Genomic DNA, 27,867 nt, shown 5'->3' with positions numbered 1-27,867 from the left:
GACTCAAAATTGTACTCACTATACGAACATTTTCCATCCCACCAACATTAAATAATGAAAGAAGCATTGTAGTAAACATTTATTCGTTCAACTCTTTATCTCCATTTCTGCTCACAAATACACAAACACACACAAATGCAGTGTGGTGTGTACTAAGGCAGAATTCATCATCATATTTTATATGTGGGTCTGAAGATCATGGCTGCACTCTGCAGAGAAAAGGCTGTATTATTATCCTCTATGTGATGACCACAAGATCAGGAACAAATCAAAAAGGACAAAGCTAGTAGAACTACAGAGGGAAAAGGCTGCAATAAAAGAAAACTGGGCGGCCACATGATGGGAGAACAATGGAATGAGAATGCTTTAATATTGATGATAGCAGTGAAGGGGAAGTTTTAGATTCGGCAATTAGCCAAATGGTACTTGGGAACGGACACTTGGAACGTTGGAAATCAGATAAGTGTAAGACGCCAATGTGTTAGAAAGTGAATATCTGTTTGGATTTGGTTTTTCAATGTTAATTCAGATCAGCAGCCCTGTTTTTGACCCTTCAAAAGAACACTAACCTAACCAAGCCTGGCCCTGTGTGCAGTGAATGGTAAAGGCCATATGTATGTACAGTTATCCCTGCAGGGTTTCACACTGATGCAGCTTTAGAGGGCGTTATTCTGCAGCCACGCGCTGATCTCTTCCTCATTGGTACTGATCCACTCAATGTTGTTCCTCACTGTCTCCAGCGCCTGCTGCCGGGGCATCGCCCCGGCACCAGCATCCGGTGTTTTGACGAAGAAATGCTCCATCTATGGAACCGGCAGAGAGAAATATGTTTCAAGTCTGAAAACGACTCAACTTTCTTTGCCTCAAACACTAAAAGATCCACTTTTTCCCTTAAGAGGCATCAGTAAATAAAACTCTAAGCTAAGTTATCACCAGGGTAAAATTATATATTGATCTTGTGATACATTTTTCTGCAGTAAAACTGGCTCATAATAATCTTCATAGCCCTTTTCAGGCCTACTGGGAAGACACGTTTACGACCTGCACTACAGCAGCAAAATTAAAAAAGGGAAACCTGAAACCAAACATATAAACAACAGTCTAACAAAGACACCAGCATTTAATGAACCAAAGTCATAGATATTTGCACAAAAGGACAGTACCAACCTTCCACAGCTGCAGCTCAGTGTTGTAGCTGGTGGTGATTCGACCCAGAAGGCGACCAAGGTTCCTGTCATTGATGGTGTACCTGTAGAGAAAGAAAATGCATGACCCTGATCAGCAAATCACATTAAAAACCAAGTGTTTTCTCTCCAGCAATATTCCCTTTTATATTACTCAGGTCCCTTCATTGCCATTTTTCAACCATCCACCAGATGCCCTCAGACTTTCCCTTCTTTCCCGGAGACTCTCCACCAATTTCCAAACCAACATCAATGATATTTGCACGTTTTGTTCAGCATGATAATCTCCAAATATTAACATCACTCTGGTTGAAGCGTAATCACCAGAAGTAGATTGCGAGCGTTTGGCTATAAACAAACTACATCAGGATCGTGTGGCCGCTTGATTCTGGTATCAAGAGCATTTAAAAGGAAAGTATTTCGGACATATCTTCAGAACTCTATTCCAGCCATTATGTCCGCATAGGTCAAGGGTCATCAAACTCGAGGCCAGCGGGCCATATCCAGCCCGCAACCTCAATTTATGTGGCCCGCAAGAGCTTGCGAAGACTATAATATTCAATACAAGTGGTATAATTGTTGAATATTTGCTTTAAATGATTTGCCCTAGACTCCTTTTTTCATACGTACTTAAGTTATTACCTGAACTGATAATAACCCAATGTTAGTCAATACTGTAATATAATACATTATTTTACATATATTATATATTTATATATGTATATTTATATAGTCTTCAAGTTACAACTGGCCCCTTGAGTGCAACCATAATGCTAATGTGGCCTGCGATGAAATTGAGTTTGACACCCCTAGGTAGTTCCCGATCGCTCGTCATCTAAGGTGCTTGCCCCACAAGGACGCATACGGCAAAACGCATAAGATTAGCGCAATCGCAAAAAAGCTTCCGTCCACATGCAATATAGACAGACAGAGACACGCAGAGACACGCAGCTCTACGCAGCTCCACGCAGCTCCTGTGTGTTTTGCTCACAAAACACAAAAAACGTCTTGTCAGATTAGACTCCACTCGCGTTTATGTCTATATCGAGAGAAAGATAAATAATCTGAATTCAGTGTGCAGTTTACTTTGACGGTGAGCAGCGGAGGTGGGGGGAGGCAGGGCTATTGCGTCATCATTATCAGAAAAATTATCGCATAGGTCCTACACACGGAGCCGTTGGACCCCCCAGAGCGTATGCCGTGCTATCCACCTTGGGACACGTTATCGTTACCGCAGTTGTTTACTGTCATATTCGGTCGTCCTAGTGTGGCAAAACGGTCTATATGACACTAAACAGTTACGCAAACGGCCGTATGCGTCCTCGTGGGGCAAGCACCTAAGACATATTGCTTCTACGTTTGCACCATTATCTGTCAAGCTCCAGACTTATCCTCCCAGACTTCTTCAATTCAATTAACCAAAGAATACTTCATGCATCTTAAAATGTAGTTTATGTTGCTTGCTTGATAGTGTGTTACTGTCTCTCTCTGTTTGTCAGGTCATAGACCTTGTTGCCCTCACCTGTTGACCAGGTAGTCCCAGTTGAGCGTGGTCCACTCCCAGGCCATGTCCTGCCCCAGTGGGTTGAGGGACACGTATGTCACCACAGTGAAGAGATCCTGACTCCTGACCACACTCTCATCTTTAGTGGCCTCCAGCAGCCTGGGGGACAGGACAAAGGTTATCTCTATAAACAGTTTCTTTCTACGGTAACTGGAAATGTTCACATTGTTATAGTACACCAACATTTAAATATTTCCAACATGGCTGTACAAACCCAGTCTAACCCAGGCGATGCAACAACACTTCTTTAATAGTATCATGTAAACTCTGTGTATGATTACTTGTAAAGGAGTTCCACGTTCTCCACAGAGGCCAGTCCATACAGCAGTTTGTCCTTCTCCTGAGCCAGAGTAGTCTCTTTGTACTTATTGAACATTGTGTTCCACTTCGCTGCGTCACCAGATTTCTTCATGCCATATCTATAGACCAACAGCCTCAGGTTCACTGCTACACTGCTGCAGGGCAAAAGGGAAATACATTCTAATATCGAAGAGGGATGGAAAACATTATTCTAAAACAATATCTCTGTAAAAAATAGTGTTCTTGTTATTATAGAAAGCTTGTGGCAACATGTATCATATTGCAACACAGTTGAATTAAAAGCTTGTTGAGGTTTGAAACATCAATTGTAAATGTCAGGGTTGTCAGAATAAAACAGCAATGGTTTTTAAATTTCAATAATAATAATAATAATTAGACGTTACACATGCTGTGTCTCAATTTTAATACTTCACTGAGAACCCAGCTAGCGGGGAACGTTCTCACAACTTTGGCTAACGTTACCTACAGGTTCTAATAAGGTTTTAAAGAAACGTTTTAATCTGATGTTCAAAGAACCTTTTAAGGATGTTTATTATTTCAAATAATGTTCCTATAAGGTTTAAGGTAAACTAAGACATAAAGTTTTAACTGCAACATTCAGAGGATGTTTTCAGGATGTTATTGAGGCCTGAGTTGACAGAAAGTTTTTTTATCAAATGTTCCTTTAATGTAATATGTTAACAAAGGTGGAACGTTTTGCCTGCAACATTCTAAGGATGTGTTTTGGATGTTGTTGGAGTAACACATTAAAGATGTTCTTAATAAAACGTTCCCTGAATGTTACATGATAACAAATGAAGAACATTTTCAAAGCAACATTCGGATGATGTTTTCAGGAGGTTATTCTTTTTTTATAAAACGTTCCTGTGATGGCAAATATTAACAGGGTCATGGTCAACGCCAGATTTATTTCTAGAGCGCTTTAAAAAACAAACGTGTTGCAATTGTTTGAAAAGGATATTTAAAAAAAAATCTGACATTTTCCTTTTGAAAAAAACAAACAAGCATGTCATTCATAATAAGCTGTAAGCAGATATTGCATGTTTGCGGTGGCATGTGTGAGTTCCCAGCTAGAAATGTTTGTTACCATTTGTTGTTCTAGGAATGTTTTCAGCGGGACGTTTTATTTTGGTTCCCAGAATGTTCTTCTGAAAGGTAGGATAACGTTCTTCAAAACATTCTTAAGATGTTTTTGATAAACTTCTTAAGATGTTTTTGATGACATTGTTAGAACATTATGCCCTATTATTCTTAAAACGTTTTCAGCGGGACGTTTTATTTTGGTTCCCAGAATGTTCTTCTGAAAGGTAGGATAACGTTCTCTAAAAACATTCTTAACATTTTTGGTGATAACTTTCTTAAGATGTATCAGCGCATTGAAACAATGAATAGGACGTATAAAAATGAATATGCATGCCAATATTCACTCACATGCATTTATAATCACACTAAGGTATAGGCCCACAGTATTCATAATATCATTTGTGTAAAATATCTGAAAATAATCACACTTTTTTCTGACTATAAAGGCTGTGTCTCATATGTAGGTTATAACTGTTAGATAAGCTATCTGGCCGTGTGTGGTTTGTGAGGGCTGCGTATAAACAGTGTCCGCTGTTTATGCATATTGGATAAAATCGTTATTGCACCCTTTAGATTTGAGACCGACAGACTAGAAGAACGGACTGACTGTCACTGCCCGTCCCTGAAACCCTTGTTAGTGTTTGTATGTGTTTGTTTCTACTGTGTGTCTCTCTCTCTCCCCCCCTGCCTGCTGGTCTGCTCTACACGGCTGGGAGCAATCTCCAATCAACCACACCTGCAACCTGCTCATCAGCCACACTATGAAAGCCTGCAGCCTGCACTCATTCCCTGCCAGATTGTTGCTGTGAACAGTTTGTTGTGTGCCACTCTATAGCTTTTTGCCAGCATTTTCTTTGACAACTTTGCCTGCTTTTGCCTCACACTCATTTGTATGTCTCTCCCAGAAGGAATCCAAGGCCTTCCACACTCCCAAGACCAGCCAGGCCTCTCTACCCACCCTGGAACTGTTCCCACTGCCGCCATAACCAACCTCCACTCCCAGCTCCCCTTTTCTAATAAACAAATGTTACATTCACCAGCTGATTCCGAGTCTGATTCTGGGTCCCCTCCAGTACATGTGACACCGACAGTGACTTATACTAGCTGCTGGTCGCATTTCAAAAAAAAGGAAAGACTTCTGATAAATCGGAACGATAAAGCACGTTATTATACTCTAAAAATAATAACATTCTGGCAACATAAAAAAATCTAACTTGCAGCTGAAAACGTTTTAAGAATAGTAGGGCATAATGTTCTAACAATGTTATCAAAAACATCTTAAGAAGGTTATCAGAAACATCTTAAGAAGGTTATCACCAAACATTTTAAGAATGTTTTTAAAGAACGTTATCCTACCTTTCAGAAGAACATTCTAGGAACCAAAGGAAAACTTCCCGCTGAAAACATTCCTAGAACAGTGAAAGGTAACATTCTCAGAATGTTTTTAAACCAAAGATTTCTAGCTGGGAACACTTTCATTTATACTATGAACATTTGTGTCAGTGTATTGTTGTCTCGAAACGCACACGTCTACTATTCCTGTCACTAAAATTGGCGATCGCCACTGTTAGCTAGCTAGCTCCCTAGCGAGGAACTTTGGGGTTAGAAATACTTGTATTAGAAATAGTTGCAGACTGCTCAATTACAACTACAAAATGAAGGCTGGTTTCTTTTGGACACCAGCATAGTGGTAGGTTAGATAACAAGTGAAAACAAATTATAACTTTTATTAATATAGTGCTGTGTTTTCATGAGCAACCTCAATTGTGGCTTGTTTTGCAACTTCCGTTACGTAGCCAAGATGGCGGTTGTTGGTCGTTATTGACCTTTATTAGTGAATCATCCTTTACTTATACTGTTATACATACTTCACTTTGGGACGCACTCAAATCTGCACATTTTATTACAAACTACGCAAACTGAGACACAGCACTAGTGCTGATGTCTATTGTGCTAATATGAACTAGCAATGAATGAGAACAACTATATTCAAAGAAAATATAGGTCTGCCCATTTAGAATACCTTATTGTCTTTTTATTGAGGAAAATGTGACACTAGCGTGGTGATACCTGAGATTGCCACTAATCCACTGGTCAAAAATGCGAGAGGCTTCATTCAGTGACGCCTCATCCCCCATCTGACAGGAGATGCCGAGCACAGTCTCCCTCAGCAACCTGTGGGACAACAGTCACATGACACTTTACAGTGGGTGGTAAACCCGGTTAGCACAGAAGAGCAAAGACACATTCTGTATGAGCAAAGGTGTCATTACAGTCACCAGATGTAATGATTGTACAAAGTAAAGGAGTAAAGGGAAGATCCCTCAGTCCTGTGTGTATATCACACACTGTCACTTCCTGCTGTACCTCTCAGTCTGTGTTCCAACATCCTCCCATCCCAGTTGTGTTGTGATGGCTTTAACGTGGTCTCGGAACAGTTGCTAGAGGAAATATACAGAAAAATTGATCTTAATAAAATCCATTATTGATAAAAAACCAATTGATATCAATTTATTGTATATATTGATATAAAGTTGATTTCAAGAAAAAAGTTATACTATTTTGAAAAAAAATATATAAGAATAGAATGCGAAAGATTATAAGATTACCAAAATAAATGGTGATAAAGTCATGGAAAAAACGTCATATATATAGAGAAACTTTTAAAACAGCATCTGAACAAGTGTTGTACATTTTGAAAAATTAACAGAAATCTAAAACTAATCAGCACCAGAATCAAATAAAGGCAAGCAAAGAAACGTGCATACAGATATAGAATAATTATTAATATATTGTCTTCATGTACTATATGGTTTTATACATTATAGATGTCTCTTTCATAACAATCAAACCATTATTCCCTGAAGCTTTTATACAACAACCACAGCATTCAATTAATGACTTGATTTAGGGTTAAAGTTTAATGTCACGAAATAGTGTGAAAACGACTTCTGTGTTGATTCTGCTGAGGTGGCTTATTGAAACTTGAGATACACTTAAAGGTTATACTAAAGTATTATTTTGTAATATGATCCAACTTAAAGGTTAATGAGATTCTAGGTTTTAAATGTTGCACTTCAAAACATGAGGATGCTCAGCTCCTTTACCTGGAACTTTGGGTAGAACGGTTTGTCTGACAGCATGCCCCGGACATATGCGATGGAGGAGGACGCACGCTCCCACACGATGTAGTCCGTCTCATTTTTCAGGTACTTTGTCAGGTTCAAGGCATTACCATAATCTATAACATTCGCCCTGAACAGGAAGCAGAACTTAAAATCTCAGAATTGAATGTCAGTAATGTTCATACAGTGCTTTGGGCTTAAATCTTACCTTGCAAGAGCAAAAACATCATCGATGTAGCTCGTGCGATCAGCTGCATCTAACTCCTATTAAAGTTAGAAAACTGAGTCAAATAAGAGATTAACATTTCCAACACAGTGAGCTCTCTCAGGATAGTGGGATAAAACATAGCAGTACTATGTCATAAAAGGGACATTTAGCTCAGGTTGTCTATGTTGTCTGAGAAAAATATTTCAAGTCAAGATTTTGATTACAGCCCAAATTTGAAATAATGGGCATGTGCCACTCATGGTTAAATGATGAGAGGCCGTCTAGCTCACAACTCAAACTTGGTCTTACAAACAATATCAGAATCTCACACATACACCATTAAATTCTTTTATACATATTGCTAAACCCTTTTACACGCACAATCATACTCTCTTTCACACACTTTTGTCTGGGCCATAAATCAAACTTACTTACATACCAAACTGTACTTTCTTAGAAACACTATTATTCATTATTCCCACTTACATACAATATCATACTACAATATAATACTCTAGTAGTGTATGCAAGATAGAAAACTTTGTGTGTGAGAAAGAATGATAGTGTGTGTGTGAGAGAATGATAGTGTGTGTGTGAGAGGGAATGATAGTGTGTGTGTGTGTGTGTGTGTGTGTGTGTGTGTGTGTGTGTGTGTGTGTGTGTGTGTGTGTGTGTGTGTGTGTGTGTGTGTGTGTGTGTGTGTGTGTGTGTGTGTGAGAGAGAGAATGATAGTGTGTGTGTGTGTGTGAGAGAATTATAGTTTGTGTGTGTGTGTGTGTGTGTGTGTGTGTCTGTCTGTGTGTGTGTGTGTGTGTGTGTGTGTGTGTATGTGTGTGTGTGTGTGTGTGTGTGTGTGTGTGTGTGTGTGTGTGTGTGTGTGTGTGTGAGAGAATGATAGTGTGTGTGTGTGTGTGTGTGTGAGAGAATGATAGTGTGTGTGTGTGTGTGTGTGTGTGTGTGTGTGTGTGTGTGTGTGTGTGTGTGTGTGTGTGTGTGTGTGTGTGTGTGTGTGTGTGTGTGTGTGTGTGTGTGTGTGTGTGTGTGTGTGTGTGTGCGTGTGTGTGTGTGTGTGAGAGAATGATAGTTTGTATGTGTGTGTGTGTGTGTGTGTGTGTGTGTGTGTGTGTGTGTGTGTGTGTGTGTGTGTGGGTGTGTGTGTGTGTGTGTGTGTGTGTGAGAGAATGATAGTTTGTATGTGTGTGTGTGTGTGTGTGTGTGTGTGTGTGTGTGTGTGTGTGTGTGTGTGTGTGTGTGTGTGTGTATGTGAGAGAATGATAGTTTGTATGTGTGTGTGTGTGTGTGTGTGTGTGTGTGTGTGTGTGTGTGTGTGTGTGTGTGTGTGTGTGTGTGTGTGTGTGTGTGTGTGTGTGTGTGTGTGTGTGTGTGTGTGTGTGTGTGTGAGAGAGAGAATGATAGTGTTTGTGTGTGCGTGAGAGAGAATGATAGTGTATGTGAAAGACAACGCTTTTGTTTTTGAGAGCTTATGACAGTTTATGTGAGAGGACATTGTACTGGTTGTGAGAGAGTATACTTTAAAAGGAAGTCAGGTTGATCCAACAACAACAAATAAGAACTTTTGGTAACACTTTATTTTAAGGTACACAAATTCACCATCAACTAGTTGTTAATTAACATGCTTATTAGCAGTATATTGGCTCTTTATTAGTCATTTTAAAACACTTATTAATGCCTTATTCTACATGACCATATTCTACAAGTAATAGGCCATTAGTTGAGAGTTTTTCCTCAATAACCCTCTAATTGGTGCTTATTTATTTCAAGTAGGGAAGTTGTTTGGTCTTAATATGCTCAATATGGGCCTAATAATATGATCTATCCTTATGTAACAAGACATGAAACTATAAGTGTTAATTCAATTTAAATAACTCAAAAGTAGGTATTTCTATCGAAGAATATGTTCCCTATTTTATTTTTCTCTCTGAGGGCCTAAGATATTCTAAAAAATCATATTTGAAAACATTACATTTAAAAAACATTTTACATTTAAAAAAAAAAAATTTTTTCATTCGTTTTAGCTAAATAACTTGATTTAATTGTATTTAAAATAACATTTCCAAAGAAATAAATCCTTTGAATCTGCCTGTTCAGTTTCTGTTGGAATGTGAAGGGTTAAATGCCGTCTCTGTGAGTTATGTGAAGACTGTTGTGCACCGACAGAAATGCTAGAGGTTCATTTTCATGGTGTTTTATGTTTGTGTTGTCACTCACCATTTATCTCTCATTCCAGGCTTCCTGATTGTCCACCCCTTGTGTGTCTCCTATGCTCATCAGCGTCAGCCCCGCCCCTGATTGTTCCCACCTGTGTCTTATTATCATGTGCTTAAATTCCTCTGTCTCCCAGTGTTCAGTGTCAGTTAGTCTTGTCTCTTGCTATGGTTAGGTCTATGCTCTCTGTGCTCTTGAAAAGGGTTGGTTCGTCACTACGTGAGCGGTTTCATTTTGTTCTCTATTTTTGTCACCTCAACTTGAGATTTGATAGTGACTTTTTTTGTTGTTAATCTTGCTGTATTTTGGAAAAATAAAGTATCTTACCAATGCTTTACCTCTGTCTCCAGGGTCGTGCAATTGGGTCCTATATCCTAAGTGTCTGAGTTCATAAAACAAAGATGAAAGAGCTTGTTGGGCCCTCTGTACATTCACAGAGGGCCCGCTATAGTAACTCAATGAGAGAGTAATGTCAAATGACAGTACAATTGACCAATCATATCTTCCCTCTAAATGGGTGGGCTTTATTTTCGCGGACTTTATGACAAGTTCCGCCCGCTGTGAGGTTTATACATGTGTATAAAGTGGTGCAGTGACGCGTCCTAAAACCCGGAAGTAAGCTGCGCTCGGGTTCCCTCGACAAAAAAGCAATGGGATTTCTCCATAGGATTTTAGAAAATAGCTCGAAATAAGGTCTGTGGAACGAACCTGTTAGATAAATGCACGTTTTGTTCAGCCGGATAATCTCCACATGTCCACCCTTTTCGAATCATAAATCTAATCGATAAATTTATGATTAGCATAAATTCGTTCATGATGGCTCATGTCAGTGATTGTGATGACATCGTTGCGAAATTATTGACCAAGTAATTTTCAAGATTGGGGGTGGTCAGAGGGCCTAGGTATAAAAGTCACGGCTCGCCACTGCAATCAAACCATGTGTTTGTGTGTCCGGGGCGGGAGATTCATGTGATTAGTTGTTGGTCGAGATTCAGACACGCCCGTTGAAGCTTCAACGCTTCTGCCCATTCACTTTGAATGGGGTGACGTCACGCTTCGCCGAACTGCATTGTGGTTCCGTCGCTTCGCTTTGCTCACGTTGCTCGCTTCAAAAGTAGAGCAATGTTCTGCTTTTGAAGCTTCGACGGAAGCGTCAGCCAATCAAATCATATGCCAGTACAAGCTCTAGCCAATCAAACCGCGTGCTTGTGTGTCCGGGGCGGGAGATTCATGTGATTGGTTGTTGGTCGAGTTTCAGACACGCCCACCGGCAGCGCTGCGTTACTCTTCAGGTTGCATAGGGAAAATTAGTAGCAGTCTACTGCCTTTCTTGGGCGGTGTCCATCAAACAAAAATCGTAGAGCCAATCAGGAACTGAGAATTTAGTCCAACTTCCTTTTCAATCAAACTCACTTCCTTTTCAATCATACTCTCTCACACTCATAACTATTCTTATGTATTCTGTACACATACCTATATAGACATTCACATGAACTATTATTACCTCTTATAAGCTATTATTCACTGCTATTCTGTTTTACATATATGACTATTGATATTAATATGAAATACTATTCCCTCTTAGATAGGTTATTATTCTGTCTTACATACATTTTTTACCGATTACACACAAACTATTGTCCTCTTTCACATACACTATTGCAGTGGTTCTCCAACTTTTTCTGTCATTCCCCACTTTGAACAGGTGGGCCTTTTCAAGCCCCACCCGTTCCTCATCGCTCCAATAAAATGGTAGGCCAAGCTTAAAATTCGCACTGTATATATTTAGCACATTTGAACATTATTATATGCTTACCTTTAACCTTTGTGTGCTGTTTGGGTCTGTGGGACCCGTTTTCAATGTTTACTAAAAGAAAATGTATGCAATTTAATTATTTTGACCTGCTTTATTTGGGGGTGGACCTCACCTCCTCTAGGGGGGTCCGGGGGCATGCACCCCCGGGAAGATTTTTTTTTTTAATGTTGAAGTGAAAGGCCTCAATCTGGTGCACTTTGAGCAAAAAATGAATTTATGGATACAGCTCTCAACACACTGAAAGGGAGCTTTATACTTTTCAATAATCCAAACATCTTTAGAATATGATCAAAACCAATAACAAATCATTTAAACTTGTTTATTCTTATCTTATGCTACCTAGTTAGCATTCTTTCTTTTTATTTATGCATATTTTACTAATCACTCCACTTTTATTTATTTATTTTTTTACTGTTCTATAGTACACATTGGAATAATTTATTACTTTATTTTTTACACCTAAGCTATATTAAATAGATACATGTGTGCTCTCTCTAGCTCTCTCGCTCTCTCTCTCTGTCTCGCACGCTCACAGAGGCTATGTGCTCCTCCGTGGCGATGACGGCTTGCGTTAAAAAATTATAATAAACATAGGCCTATTTGTAAAGTGGGGGGACACAAACGGGATTTCGAAAAGTGTCACGGTTAAACTCCTTGTGAAGTGGTGAGGTGCCGCTCCACATTGCTTTTCTTCCCGACTGCAACGCTGTAAATGATTTTGGTTTCAGTTGTGTGTGTGTGAGTAGGCTCGGATTGGCCATCGGGAGATTCAGGACTTTTCCCGGTGGGCCGCTGCCTTTGGTGGGCCGCTGGTACCGCACCCGCCGCCGCAAACACCCGCCGTTGCGATTTTGAGAGGGAATAGTTATTTATGTATGATATTAAATGAAGGAAGGAATCACAGTACGTTAAAGACGGTATTTTACTGTGATATTGTTTGTAAGACCAAGTATGTGTTGTGAGCTAGACAGCCTCTCATATTAAATTGACCACAGCCAGACTGATTTTTCCTTTTACTGATTCAACTACATAAGGTCATCAGCGACGAGACATAGAAACTCTCAATTCTTGTTGGCTTTCATGAGAGAGCTTCACGTGGATAACAAAAACTCCACAGTACTGTTTGTCATTGCGCTGTGCAAAAAAATTCCGTCCGTCGTGAAGCTGCATAGGTGTATGTGAAATGTTTGTTTCTATGCTCTTCATCACACAACACCTAAGCTCACTAACATTGGAAACACCAAAGTTAGCAGCAGTCAAACTGAGAAATACTGCAACCATGAAGACAACTATTCCTGTTGCTGCTTAAACACCTGAATTTCCCTATCAGATCAATAAAGATCTATCTGATGATCTTATCTTATCTGAACTCTACAGCATTTGTTTTATTTTTTTCACTTTTATTGTCATAGTACTATGTAACAAAATGGTTTCTCTGCATTTTACCAATCCTAGTGTTAGGAGCCAAGTGGGCTGCCATTATGAACGGCGCCCGGGGAGCAGTCTAGGGAACGGTGCCTTGCTCAGGGACACCTCGGTAGCACTTGGTCTTGCTGGGACTTCGCCACCACCGCCCTAGCATGCTAGGGAGTATGTACATGTGCTGTTTGTGCGAGCCGAGCGTTACCAGGTGGTTGTTTAGAAGCTGTTCACTGATAGCGTTCCACATGAGGTTGTCGTGGTTAACTCTGTAGAATCCAATGTGATCATTGTTCACCTTCAGCAGCCCGTCCACAGAGGGAGAGTAGTTCATGACGGGAAGCTCTGAAAAACAACAGTCAAACTAATTATTTGCGAATTATGTCAAAATATGATACATTTTCTGAAGAAAAAAAGTTAGTTACCATATAACATAGGTCACTGGCAGGTTTAAAGACAGAGTGCTGATGATTTGTTTGTAATCATTTGAATGTTCTGAAAATGATTATACACACTACCTGTGCTGCTCTTGTCAAATATTACCAACATATTTTTGTCGCTTTTCACAGAGTGCCATTTGACTGGAATTGTCCACTTGTACCTGTGAAAAAAACATATTAGTGGTCAATAATGTCGTAAAAAAGACTGTGCCACCTACATTTAAATCTTTTTAGGTCATTTTTGAATAATACATTAGAATATCCCTTGTGCTGCACTTGTGATTTCTCCTTTTTGCTCTGCTTTGGTCTCTACCAACTATTGATAAAAAAAGACTTTCTCTTCAGCTGTCGACTGTAAAACAATTAATAAATACTACCAACGAATATCTTAATACTTTGACTTTTAAACTGCGATTCATCATATTGTCTCTCAACATGGAGAAGGGATCAATAAGGAGAAAGGAGGTCTGAACCAAACTGTTTTTTATATGAACATATATTAATTGACACATAATCTGGCATAGTCTTTTTTTGTGGCTTTGGACACTGCTAAGGATGAAAGAGTCTTCTCTGTAGCACTGACCCCAGAGGTGAAGGGGGTTGGTTGGGATCAGCATTAGGATTCAGGAGGAATCTCTTCTGACTCAGTTTGGCGTTTGCCTCTGTGACTGTGAGATCCAGCACAGGATAACCCATTTGTTTGGTCCATGTATCCATCACGTCTGCAACCGGCAACCCACTCACCTGGGAACAAAGCAGACATTGGTAACTTCTGAAAACTCTCAGAGTGAGAAATTCAGATTAATATCAATCCCATGTATATGAGATAATGTGAGAGCTGGAGTCAGGATGTGGCAAGTGTTATGTCCTTTTTGATACATATTTGATATCAGAATGTCCGTTTTCATGTATGTAATGGAACATACGTTGGCCAGAGATGCCCAGAAGTTTGCTGTTTTGGCGTTCTTGAAGTGGTAGTCTTTCAAATATTTCTGGTGAAAGGAAAAAAGGAAAAACAGACTTTTCATTAACTCGCTGCTGGAACACTTGGAACTTGAATGAGCATTAATCCAAAGAGTTACATCCATTGATAAATATCAACAACTGTCTGTGACTTACTCGACATCCGTCTCTGAACAAGTCTTTACCCATCCAGTCCTCCAACATCCTGAGAATGGACGCTCCCTGGATAATTACAGATTGTTGTTGCATTAAGATACATTGTGAGTAACTAATATTTCATTGTTCCCATGGGAAGCAAGGTTTACTGTGTAGTCGGACCTTGCTGTATGAGATGCCGTCAAACACAGAAGTGATCTCTGCTGGGGTGGACACGTCCACGATGATGGGGTGAGAGGACAGGAGGGCGTCGTCCACCATGACAGGAAGCACATCACTGATGATCATGATGTCTCGCTGTTAACCACAGGAGGAAACAAGGCACGTTTCAGGGAGTTCTCAAAAAGACAAGGATTCATTGTTGTTCCTTCAATAAAACTCACCATGCCCCAGCTGGGTTCAGCTTTCTCCACACCAACGTACTCAAAGAAACTGGCAAAGCCCTCATTCAGCCAGAGGTCATCCCACCAATCCATGGTCACAATGTTCCCAAACCACTGGAGAAGACAACGGATATGAGTTTCAATAAAGGAAGTTATATTGTATTTACCCTGTTCTCAGGGGCGGTTCTAGACATGTGTTTGGTGGGGTGGCCAATCTGGGTCACAGACTCAGATCAGGGTGGCACATTTAAATCACTTTTAAAAAGTAAAACTGTAAAAATGAAAGCCCTACTCTCTAAAAAAAACATTAAGGCGACCCCTCTGGCCCCGCCCCTGCCTGTTCTCTCACTTTATTAGATATATTTGATGCTATCTCAGTAAGAACCCTCCCCGTATTCAGATCTGTTACTGATTGAATTGCTTACTGCTAAGACATTTACAATTGACTATTTATACGTTTAAAAGGTATAATTCCTTTCATACCTAGTAGGCTCCCAACGTGACAATGTGTGACATTAAAAATGCGCTAACAGTGAGGATGTTGACAACATTACCATTATTATGAATATATTTTTCATAACTAATCCTAACGGATACAGACATTTCCCACAAGACTAAATAAGAACAAAAGCACAATATTACGACCAACTATATTGAAACTTAAAAACCTAATTTAGCCTAAAATGTGAGTGAAGAAGTCAGTCTCCTGAAGATGGCTTATAATATAAAACATATCCAGGAAGGATAGAGTTCAATTGAAATAGAGTAGATACCAGGATGGGCTGAATGCGGCGTCAATTATGACTTTCAGTTTTATTGAATTTTGTTACAAAGAATCAGTAGCAATGGAATAAGAACCACATTTTCTCTCTTCAAGACATAACTCATACAGATATCACTGTGCATATTAGCAAACAAACAAGCACTTTTTAATGCCCTGCTGTGGATGAATGAAATGTTTTCATTTTACTGAATTGAAATAACTAATGCAGCTTTAAAGAAAACTAAATAAATCATTGTTTATATTCCTCGTAATTATTAACCAAATAAACGTTAACGTTTACAAGAGCATAGGCTATTCAGTTCAGTAACGGAATGCTAACACCAGTGCTAGCTTTGCAAATGCTAAGCAACGCCCCTGCTTTTTAGGAAAACTTAGAAGCTTTGTAAAAAAAACTATACTTATTATCATTCATTCATTACATTTACCTGGGAGACATTTTGACAGATATTTGACAAAATAGACGACTGTCGCTATCAGCTATAATTTCCTAAAGCAAGCTAGCTAGTTAATGCTTTACACTTAGGGTCCAGGTTTATCCTTCAGTACATTATTATGGGGCACATTAAAGCTTGCCAGTAAGAGGACTATTGGCACATCGTCATATACGAATTAACCTCAGTCTTGTGACTTTGAAGAGTTCATAACACTTTCTTGGCTTCCTCTTGGTTTCTTATCTCACCTTACTGTAATATAGCTGATATCTTAGGAAGATATGTACATCATAAAAAAGCTTGAAAAATAGCACATGAAGCTATTTTAAACTTTTACAACTAGGACTCTGAACTCATCTGTGTCCTTGTTGATGCAGATCTTTCCATCTGTGAGGGAAATTAAGATAAAAGCCAACATTAGCCCATAGAGAAGTGAGCTAACGTTTTGTTGAGTTGAATGATGGCACTGAGATGAAACAGTACAATAACTAAAGTTCTACATTTGAACACAAACACAATATCTGAAGCATTTAAAGACCAGCTGAAGCTATAATATGAATTTCTCTATCCTCCAAGATCAACCACACTCTTGACTCTTGGGCAACATTCAGGGTTAATTGCATATAATTAAGTATGCTCTCCAAACACCAGGTTTGGGAACATTTATTTTGGTTTACTCCAATCCTACTGCCATGGCTATGTAATTGTTCACTCTCCTGTGCCCTACAGTTCACCAACACTCTGTTTTTTTCCCACAGCTGTGATGTTTCACCATTATGTTTGCCTTATTATTAAAACCCCTGACACATTTGGTTATCTGAAATGTGATGGTTATACACATTACTGATTATGGTATGTTTTATGTTAATGGTAACTGCGTCCACCACTCTGTTTTCACATATTTTGTGTATATATAATTCAGTAGAGCAACATTTTCATATTTAAAGTTATTTTCTGCTGGAAAGAATAAAATAAGCAGAGCAATTTAAGATCATATGGGTACCTGGTGGACCAGCTCATGGGCGATGACACTGGCCACTCGCTGCTTGTTGTAGGACGAGGACTGGTTAGCATCGTACAGGAGGTTGGTCTCCCGGTAGGTGATCAGGCCCCAGTTCTCCATGGCACCAGTGCCAAAGTCAGGGATGGCTATCTTATCTGGATCAAAACAGCACAAAGAGTCCACTGACGTTATCGCTTATCATGTGTGTTATTGCATTACTGACTTACTTGTTCTAGCGACACTGTCTCATGAAAGATGCTGGTAAAATTGTCATCAAAATTGGAATGCTTGTTTTTCATCTCTTAATTTGATCAAAACATTGGATTAACTGATATTTCCTCTAGCTCTACCATAACATATTTCTTGGACGTACCTCCTCTGATGTGTCTTTTGAAGAAATACTTTCACATTTTCTGACAACTGTTATTTCCATGATGCCCACACTGAAAGATGTCTTTCATTGGATTGGGTAATAGCACCATTGGCTCTTATTGATCTTTTCTTTGCTTCAGTTAGGGTTAGGGTTAGATTGTTTTGTTGTATTTACATTGTGGACACACGTTGTGATACATATTACTAGACACACGTGAATTTATGGTGAATAATGGTAGAAAGACCCTACACTCTCTTAGTGTTGGACAAAACGTTCTATTGCATGTTTTAATGTGCAGCTGTAAATACTACTGTTTAAGAACATGTCCAAAGTAGATAGAATAAAACTACAGCTAGGGCCAATCGAGGACTTTTAAGAATGTTTATTTTTATTTGAAAAACGCATTGACCCCAAATCCAAAGAATGTGTATGTGGAACAGAGGGAATAAAGGAAATGTATTGTCTGAGATTTTTAACAAAGTATATAAACCTACCAAGCTTTGGGATGGAGTAATTCATGTTGAAATATTTTTCAAAGTAGTCAAAGATGACCTTGGTTGTGTCAGCTGCATACTCTGCAGTTTTTAACTGACTTGGCTGGGCGTATATTCTCAACTATAAAGGCAGAAAAGACACAGGAAGTATGCATGTACTGGAATTTTGCATGAAATAAAGTCAGTAATTTTAATGGGGACATGTAATGGTAAACTCACAGGAATTCCTTGGGCAGAAGTTCTTTCCAAATGATCAAACTGGTGCACAGCAAAACATACCAAATAAGTGCTCATTGGAACAGATTTCTCAAAGGAGGTCTTCTGTTTATTGCCAGGCAGTTGTTCAGGCGCGCCCTGGGGAGGCAACATAAAACACTATTGGGTAATGTCCATGTCACTCAGACTGTAGAGCCCCAGGCCCAAAAACAAAAGGCACGACATCCATTCCTCTGCTTTTAGTATTCAAAGTGTTCCCTCCATGGCTGGCTTCCTCTTTCTTTGTTTTACCCATCATGGGAACATTTGAGTAATTATGCCCCTTTCACCTACAATTCTTCACACAACTTACTCTGTACATACTTTACATTCATAGCTGTAAGTATACATAGTTATTAGTAGAGCTGTACATTTTGAGGATGTATGTTAAGTTGCTGGCAAAGCCCAAAAGCAATGGGATTTTTCCATTGGATTTTGAAATATTAAATATAAAAGATCTGTGGCCAATACCTGTTTCTGACACTTACGAGGTTATTTGTATGCCAGGGTCATCTGGACATTATTAAGGCTACTTTTATGATTTTTGAAGCATAAATGCAAATGCCAGAAGTAAAAAGTTAACATTAAGCTACAAACAAACTACATCACTGTCACATGACTTCACCTCACCACCACCAAGCTAAAGGCGGCTAAAGAGTGGCGTATTAACTGATGTATTTTATGTCATAGAACAAAACCTGAAAATATCTTTAGGTCGACCACAAACCTTATTTGATAAAGTCAGCAGCCTCACAAGTATATTGTCCATCACGAAGACTTTGAAATACTGTCAGTAGTTTCAGTGTAGAGCTATGCATTTATCATTTGAATGTAAGAGTTTCTGACTTCAGTCCTACCTGAGGCGGCATGTTGGACAGAGCTTCATAGTTATCATCATGAGTGATGGAGATTTTGTAGGTGGCTTTCTTGTTGGGTTCATCGAAGCAGGGAAAAGACTTGCGGGCATCTGTTGGTTCATGATCAGTTGCAGCAATCTTTCTGGTGATTAAATGAGGGACAGAGTATTGCAGATCTGTCTAAGATCAGGGGTGCTTTTCATCTTTTTTTCATCCAATATAATTTTTAGGAGACATAATCGGTGAGGAAAATACCGCAAAACAAGTAAAGATAGTGTACTTATGTTTGTCATTTCTATTTAAGAACATCTCAGGTATTTTGGTTCAGTTAGTTCCCCTAATCAATACCTATAAATACCTAAAAAAAACATTGATTTGAAATGAGGGAACCAGGGAGTGCTAAAATGGTGGATGGCCATGTCAATATGAAAATAAGATAAAGAATAAAAATGAAAAGAGACTGTGTGTGTTTTTTTCCCTCAATAACATGTATCTTCTCATGCACTGATTTGCTTTAGCTGTACACTCCATAAGGCGACAGATGCTGACTGATTGCCCAACACGGCTGTGTCATGGCCTTGGTCATTACATATAAACACTGTAGACTTTTACCAAAACCTTGAATTTAAAGTGACACTCTTTCCAAAGTATGTCTTCTCAGTCATATGAAACTTTTTTACCCACCCAGGATTGAGCTGTCTGCTGCTCAGTATGCATGAGGTATCATATTTAGCCAATGAAACAATAACTGTTTAGTACATACTAAACATTCAGGACTGAAGTAGATGAAATCTCTGTGGCGGATAGGAGGGATCATTTTTTTTCTGCAGTGTAAACATTTGTCAGTACTGGAATCTAGTGTAGCTGAAACCAAGCTGAGCCCAGCTGCTCTCCATGGATTAGCAAAATAAACCCTTTTTCGTCTACCAAGAGCTGAAGAAGGTTTGTTTCTCAAAAGTTACACATTTCCTTAAGAAACATCGCTAAACTTCCGTCTATTGTATCACATTGTGAGTTTGAGATGATCCCTTGTGCTTTTGTATTAACCCAGAGGGACTACTGCAATAAAATCCTGCAAAAAAAGGATTTGAAAAAAGCCTAACTCAGTTGGTCGTCCCTGAACTGAACACGTTTAGAACACTGCTGAAGGACTCACATCACAAACGTTCCATCTGCTTAACACTACCTTCCATCCTTCGTTTTTATACACAGAGCCTGAGTACATCACTGACATGCTACCATTACTACCACTACGGTTTTCTGAACAAGGTGGCTGGTTGTCTCTGGAGCCTGACTGAAACAAAAGGAGACCGTACCTCTGCAGTGATAGTTCTAAGACTGATAAATCCTCTTCCTTTACACATCACATCTGTGGTTCCTATTGACGCCGTTAAAGACAGCTAAAGACACACTTATTGAAACTGGCCTTTGTCCTGCCTCATGCTGTCTTGTGTCATGTCTCGCAAATTATGTTAGTTAGTTTTTGTCTGGGTCTAGTGATTTTCCCCTTTATTTTTGAATAGTAACCTTCCCTCTCGTTTCAGATACTCTGACCTCCCTTCCTTGTGTGTCTCCCACTCCTGTGATTGTCGACCCCGCCCCTGATTGTTTCCACCTGTTCTCCATTACCTGGTGTATTTATTGTCCTCGTCTCCCTTTGTCCTGTGCCAGTTTGTTTCGTTCCTTGTGACTACCACCAGCATTAGCAATCCAGGATTAACCCCAAGCAGAGCTTTGAGCCACGTCTTGTTTAAGTATTTTTGTTGTTCATGCTCCTAGTGTTTTTCCTCTTTAAGAGTGATTTTGTTTTTGTACCACTATCGTTGAGCTTTGGTTTGAATAAAACCTTTTTTTTGTTAAATTCTGTGAGTTGTGCATTTGAGTTCATACCCGTTTAATCAGTCGTAACAGTACGAACTGGCCTAAACATGAACCCAGCCGACTCTGAACAGCTGAGAGCAGCGCTTCGCTCTCAGGGAGGCCGCCTCGCTCAACAGGAGGATCAGTTAACGGCCATCCAGCAGGGAGTATCACACGTCACAGACAGCCAGAGGGAGTTCGAGTCATCTGTTACAAACCAGATTAACCACCTGGCGGGGCAGATCCACCACCTGCTCGCTCACCTCAAGACTGAGCCCTCACACCCACCTCCGGCCGGACCCGAAGCGAATGCGGACCCGGCGCCCGCTTCCCACACCGTGTCAATCCGCCTGGCTCCGCCTGAGAAGTTTTCCGGGGAATCCCATGACTGCCGTCCATTCCTGGTGAATTGCAGCTTACATTATAGCCAACTACCGACAGCCTTTCCCACGGAGAGATCCAAGGTGGCTTTTATGATTTCCCATCTCACCGGACGAGCGGCGGCGTGGGCTACGGCTGAATGGTCACGTGACTCGCCGATATGCGAGTCTTTGGGACAGTTTACGGACTCCCTGACGAACATTTTTGACCACACGTCCCCAGGCAGGGAAGCAGCTCGGGCTCTTTACAAGTTAAGTCAAGGAAGACGCAGTGTGTCAGACTACGCAGTGGAATTTCGCACCATTGCGGCCGATAGTGGCTGGAATTCTTCTGCTTTGTTCGATGCCTTTATTAATGGGCTTTCTGACCCTATTAAGGATCAGCTGGCACCCTTGGATCTGCCAGTGGAACTAGACTCTGTCATTGCCATGTCCATAAGGATTGATAACAGACTTGCTGAGAGGAAACGGGAGAAGGACAGGGCTGCACTACCCTATTTCCACCCTAGAGGGCACTCCTACTCTTCTCACTCTCAGGAGACTGCCATGCCACGTTCCTCTTTCCTTCCATCCCAGAGATCAGCGTCCCCCAACAAGGCCGAGGAGCCAATGCAGCTGGGACGTGCCAAGCTGTCCACGGAGGAGCGGCGGCGCCGCCTGCTGGAGGGAAGATGTTTTTACTGCGGTCAACAAGGTCATCTTCTCTCTGGATGCCCGGTAAAAGACGGGGCTCACCAGTGAAAGGGAGGGCACTGGTGAGCCGTCTTTCCACGGCAGACTCTCCTCCCCGCAAGTTGACCAACATAAAGGTAATCTGCCATGAAAGAAGTAACTCTCAAAAAGTGTTAATTGACTCTGGGGCTGACGAAAGCCTGATGGATTGGGGATTAGCTCATGAACTGAGACTTAATACTGAACTTTTGTCGTCCCCTTTGAAAGCCAGTGCTCTGGATGGCAAACTTCTATTTCATGTCACACACAAGACCGAACCCGTCACTATCATGATTGATGATCATTGTGAACTCATGTCGTTTCACCTGTTTAATTCTGCTCAACATCCTCTCATCCTAGGTTTTCCCTGGCTAACCAAGCATAACCCCTATGTTGATTGGCGGTCAGGTAAAATTAAGGGGTGGGGGCAGGAGTGTTCACAGGATTGTTTTAAGTGTGTGGGAAACATGGAGGGGTTTCTGGGGAATGTAGTACCGATCGGGTTACTAATACTCAACATAGCCTGGACCGCAAGAATCAAACCCCAGATTTAACTTCTGTTCCCCCCTGTTACGATGACCTGGCCAAGGTATTTTGTAAAGTGAGCGCCACCTCCCTTCCTCCTCATAGGCCGTATGATTGTGCCATCAATCTGTTACCTGGGGCTCCAATTCCGAAGGGTAGGTTATACTCCATCTCGGGTCCGGAGAAGGAGGCTATGAAGGAGTACATTGACACCTCTCTTCGTGCAGGTCTGATCCGCCCGTCTTCCTCCCCGGCTGGGGCGGGTTTTTTCTTTGTGGGAAAAAAGGACGGGTCCCTTAGGCCATGCATTGATTATTCTCCTTTAAATGACATTACGGTAAAGAACAGGTATCCTCTCCCCCTCATGGCTACTGCTTTTGAACAACTTCAAGACTCTAACATTTTTACCAAGTTAGACTTGCGTAATGCCTACCATCTGGTGAGAATTTGTGAGGGGGATGAGTGGAAGACTGGTTTTAACACACCCACAGGGCACTATGAGTATCTCGTCATGCCATTTGGTCTCACCAATGCTCCAGAAGTTTTTCAAGCACTCATTAACGATGTTTTAAGGGAGTTTTTAAACCGTTTTGTGTTTGTATATCTTGACGATATTTTAATATACTCACCTGACAAAGACTCTCATGTTCACCATGTACGTCAGGTCCTCCAAAAACTCCTGGAGAACAAACTGTATGTGAAGGCAGAGAAATGTGAGTTTCATGCTAAGACTGTATCCTTCCTAGGCTTTATCATAGCTCCTGGTCTGATCCAGATGGACCCGGCCAAAATCAGTGCGGTGGCTAAGTGGCCTACGCCAGACAACCGCAAGGGGGTGCAACGTTTTCTAGGCTTTGCTAACTTTTACAGGCGCTTCATCAGGAGTTTCAGCGCCATTGCTTCTCCCCTTCATGTTCTCACGTCCCCTCAGGTGCCTTTTGTATGGTCTCCTCAGGCCGAGGAGGCTTTCCGCCGTCTCAAGGAGAGGTTCACCTCAGCCCCCATCCTCATCATCCCCGACCCAACTCGTCATTTCGTTGTAGAGGTTGACGCCTCAAATGAAGGGGTAGGGGCTGTCCTGTCGCAGCGGTCCAAGGAAGACAACAAACTTCATCCCTGTGCCTTTCTCTCCAAGAAACTCTCCTCTGCAGAGCGGAACTACGACGTGGGGAACCGTGAGTTGTTGGCGGTAAAGATTGCTCTGGAGGAATGGAGACATTGGTTGGAGGGGGCTCAGCTCCCTTTTATAGTGTGGACCGACCACAAGAATCTCGAGTACATTAGGAAGGCTAAAAGACTAAATTCTCGCCAATCAAGATGGTCTCTGTTTTTTAACCGTTTTAACTTCACTCTGTCTTACAGGCCGGGGTCCCAGAACGCCAAGCCGGATGCCCTGTCCCGTTTGTTTGACCCCGAGCCGGTTGCCAAGAAGCCTGAATCCATCCTGCCACTGAACCGTGTGGTAGGGGCGGTCACTTGGCAAATAGAATCTGTGCTGAAGCAAGCTAACGGTGAGAGCCCAGCACCTAGTGGTTGTCCGCCAAACCGTCTGTTTGTGCCTGTTACTGTACGTCCACAGGTCATCCATTGGGCTCACTCATCGCTGCTCACCTGCCATCCTGGCGTCAAGAGGACCATATTCTTTATCAAGCAACGTTTTTGGTGGAGATCCATGGAGCGTGAGGTCCGGGAGTATGTGGAGGCCTGTCCTGTCTGCGCCCGCAACAAGACATCCTCCAGGGCACAGATGGGGCTGCTCCAGCCGCTTCCGGTTCGAAGCCGGCCCTGGTCTGAGATTTCCGTGGATTTCGTCACTGGGCTCCCAATGTCAGAAGGTAACACCACCGTACTCACGGTGGTGGACCGTTTTTCTAAGATGGTTCATTATATTGCCTTACCCAAGCTGCCATCTGCCAAAGAGACGGCAGAGATCATGATGACTCATGTGTTCCGTATCCATGGTTTCCCCAAAGATATTGTCTCAGACCGGGGTCCGCAGTTCATCTCACGCTTCTGGAGGGAGTTCTGCAACCTCATCGGGGCGTCGGTGAGCCTGTCATCCGGGTACCATCCGGAGTCCAATGGCCAGACCGAACGCCTTAATCGGGAATTAGAAACTGGGCTCCGCTGCCTCAGCTTCCAGAACCCTTCCTCCTGGAGCAGGCATCTCACATGGGTAGAGTACGCCCACAACACGCTCCCCACGGCCCCTACTGGGTTGACTCCCTTCCAGGCTGCCTATGGGTATCAACATCCTACCTTCCCGGACCTCGAGAAGGAAGTCACAGTCCCGTCCGCCCATGCCCTGGTTCGGCGTTGTCACCGGATCTGGTCCGCCACCCGCAGGGCTCTTCTAAGGAGTGGGGAACGCATGAAGGTGGCGGCAGATCGGAAGCGTCGGCCAGCTCCGGAGTACAGGCCCGGCCAGAGGGTCTGGCTCTCTACCAGGGACCTTCCCCTTCATGTGGTGTCACGAAAATTGGCACCTAGGTTCGTAGGCCCATTCCCAGTGGCCAAAGTAATTAACCCTGTCTCTGTTCGCCTTCGTCTCCCCAGGTCTCTGAGGGTTCATCCCACCTTCCATGTGGGACGACTGAAGCCGGTAAAGGAAAGCCCCATGGTTCCCGCGGCCAAACCCCCTCCACCCCCCCGAATGCTCGACGGCGGCCTGGTCTATACGGTCAAGCGCCTGTTGGCGGTCCGGAACAGAGGCAAAGGGAGACAGTTCCTGGTTGACTGGGAGGGTTATGGACCAGAGGAACGCTCCTGGATCCCATCAAGATTTGTTGAGGATCAAACTCTCATGAATGACTTTTTTCGCCAGCACCCTCAGGTTCCTGGGCCGTCAGGAGTCGTCCCTAGAGGGGGGAGTACTGTCATGTCTCGCAAATTATGTTAGTTAGTTTTTGTCTGGGTCTAGTGATTTTCCCCTTTATTTTTGAATAGTAACCTTCCCTCTCGTTTCAGATACTCTGACCTCCCTTCCTTGTGTGTCTCCCACTCCTGTGATTGTCGACCCCGCCCCTGATTGTTTCCACCTGTTCTCCATTACCTGGTGTATTTATTGTCCTCGTCTCCCTTTGTCCTGTGCCAGTTCGTTTCGTTCCTTGTGACTACCACCAGCATTAGCAATCCAGGATTAACCCCAAGCAGAGCTTTGAGCCACGTCTTGTTTAAGTATTTTTGTTGTTCATGCTCCTAGTGTTTTTCCTCTTTAAGAGTGATTTTGTTTTTGTACCACTATCGTTGAGCTTTGGTTTGAATAAAACCTTTTTTTTGTTAAATTCTGTGAGTTGTGCATTTGAGTTCATACCCGTTTAATCAGTCGTAACATCTTGTTTCTCATTCTGGAATTTTGAAGGTTTGATGTTGCTTGAGTTTGATTTTTTATCCTTTTTTTTGTTCTTGAAAAACACTTGAAAAGCGATCTTGTTCTCAGAAAGGTGAAATGCTAAATGTACTTTTTTACTTAGTCTTCACCGTATCACAAAGTCTTTATAATTAGATGAAGTCTGCTCATTGAGATGGATCATTTAAGATCCCAGCGGCTGCACATTCATGGCATCTCTATTGCAAGTGAGCCAATTTGATCTACTGAAGAAGGCCATGTGATCCAGGTAAAGCACCAGAAAAAGTGAGTGGACCAGGAGCTGGGACTGACTAAACAATGTCTGAGCTTCTCTTAAATGGGCATTATAATAGTGCCCAAGATTGTTATATATATAAATCGTTTCATACTTTTTATAAATGTGAAATTGGTCGAGATGAAAAATATGTGTTTGCTTAAAAGACTGAAGCTGTGTTGTCTGCTGTCTATACGTCACTTTATTATCTTTTTTTCTGGTTGTTTGACAGATTTGTGATATGTTTCTGACAGAATCAAATTAAAGAACTTACTTAGTGACCCCACCCTCGATGTAGATGACCCGGTAGAATCCCACCACAGATCCGTTGAGAAAGCCCTGGAAGTCCAAAGTGAGCACGTACACCTCTGCTGGGCCGGTGGCGGGCAGCTCCTCGGCGGCCTCCACAACCACGTACTGCTGACTGGCGTACTCGAAGCAGCCCTTCACAGCCACCTCCCTCCGGTCCGCCGGACCACTCTGCACGCTCAGCCTGGGCATGGCGCTGACAAACGTCTCCCTGATGTGAAGCCACAGGTGGCGGGTGGGCTTGCTGACTTCCAGGTGGATGTCCACAGTGCCCGTGTAGGTGTCCTGCTCCAGGTCTGGCTCCAGGTGCAGGTCATAGTGGACCGGGTTCACGTAGCTTGGTAGACGGAAGTTCTTCCAGTCTCCATTGGAGTCAGCCGAAGGCAAGCAGGGCCCTCTGCCAGCTGGAGGTGGATTGGTGGGCCCTGCTGTGGGGGCTGGTGTGGGCCCTGCTGTGGGGGCTGGTGTGGGCCCTGCTGTGGGGGCTGGTGTGGGCCCTGCTGTGGGGGCCGGTGTGGGCCCTGCTGTGGGGGCTGGTGTGGAGGGAGTAGTAGTAGTGTTGGCGTCTGACCTGGTAAGACCCACCCCGAGGCCCACCACCAAAGAGCACACCACCACCGTGGCACAGATGATGGCTGCATGCTTACCGCGGATGCAGTAACGCTTGTGCTGCTTCTCCATGTCCATGCTCTCCACCATGGTGACTTCCAAACTTCCCTGGACTCAAACTGGGCTCCACAGCTGACCTGAAGTCAGAGCTGCAGCTTGTGGCTCTTATAGTATGGATTAGCTGTGTGAGCTGGTCTAAAGCTGGCCCCTGTGTAATGCCGAGGGGTGGAGAGAAGAAAGACGAAGAGAAGTGAGGAGAGTAAATCTGCCGGACAGGGGAGAGAATCTCACACATTGAGCGAGAGATTTATTCCTTCCTCGGTGCTGTTAAAACGCCTCCTCCTGTTAAACATCTACAATCTGCCTCTAAATCAACAGCTAAAGTTCAACTTTATGTGTGTCCTGAAAGTGCTATGTGTTGTTCTTTGTGTCAAAAGAACATGAAGACAGTGCCTGCGTCCAACCTTTGAAATATGTGAACGAATGTGTTTGTTTATTCTAAACCCCTATCTTAGTGGATTTTATTTAAATGTGCATTGGATACAGCACAACCTGATGGGGGGAAGGGTCTTTTGTTTGGACATGACTTTACTAGAAATTGCTTTTGCTCTCTGGTCAACAGAGTGGCACGTGAACAGAAAAACAAAACAATGTCTGTATTGTGTTGGATGCACCACAGTAGGGGGATTAACTATGTCTAAATATTCACTTTTAATCTTGTCTCAGCAGCAACAGCGCCTGAGGACGATGGTCATGCAGGGGGTT

The 27,867-nt window shown here is 42.2% G+C and overlaps 1 protein-coding gene across 1 annotated transcript; it reads right to left on the bottom strand.

Moving 5' to 3' along the window:
- Positions 1–66: 66 nt before the first annotated feature.
- enpep (glutamyl aminopeptidase) lies at positions 67–27,867 on the bottom strand. Its single transcript, XM_079691722.1, has 20 exons — positions 26,459–27,867; positions 19,086–19,227; positions 18,193–18,327; positions 17,974–18,094; positions 17,107–17,261; positions 14,889–15,002; positions 14,668–14,802; positions 14,506–14,571; positions 14,313–14,378; positions 13,970–14,130; positions 13,465–13,547; positions 13,155–13,291; positions 7,486–7,541; positions 7,260–7,407; positions 6,520–6,593; positions 6,223–6,327; positions 3,030–3,203; positions 2,707–2,847; positions 1,168–1,249; positions 67–803 (listed from the first exon to the last, which is right to left on the bottom strand). The coding sequence occupies exons 1-20, from the start codon at positions 27,190–27,192 to the stop codon at positions 657–659; spliced, it is 2,976 nt and encodes a 991-aa protein (XP_079547848.1). The 5' UTR covers positions 27,193–27,867; the 3' UTR covers positions 67–656.

The sequence above is a fragment of the Notothenia rossii genome, assembly GCF_949606895.1.
Source record: "Notothenia rossii genome assembly, chromosome: 7".
Taxonomy (NCBI): Eukaryota; Metazoa; Chordata; class Actinopteri; order Perciformes; family Nototheniidae; genus Notothenia; species Notothenia rossii.
Note: the sequence above shows the minus strand (reverse complement) of the source record. Positions and strands in the feature narration are given on the sequence as shown.

Bases quoted from the DNA above. Each gene is read 5' to 3' on its own strand.
- enpep (XM_079691722.1), bottom strand. From the start codon at position 27,192: ATGGTGGAGAGCATGGACATGGAGAAGCAGCACAAGCGTTACTGCATC. The intron at 7,408-7,485 runs GTAAGATTTAAG...CTTCCTGTTCAG, and splicing joins GATGTTTTTGCTCTTGCAAG to GGCGAATGTTATAGATTATG. The intron at 2,848-3,029 runs GTAATCATACAC...CCTGTCCCCCAG, and splicing joins AACGTGGAACTCCTTTACAA to GCTGCTGGAGGCCACTAAAG.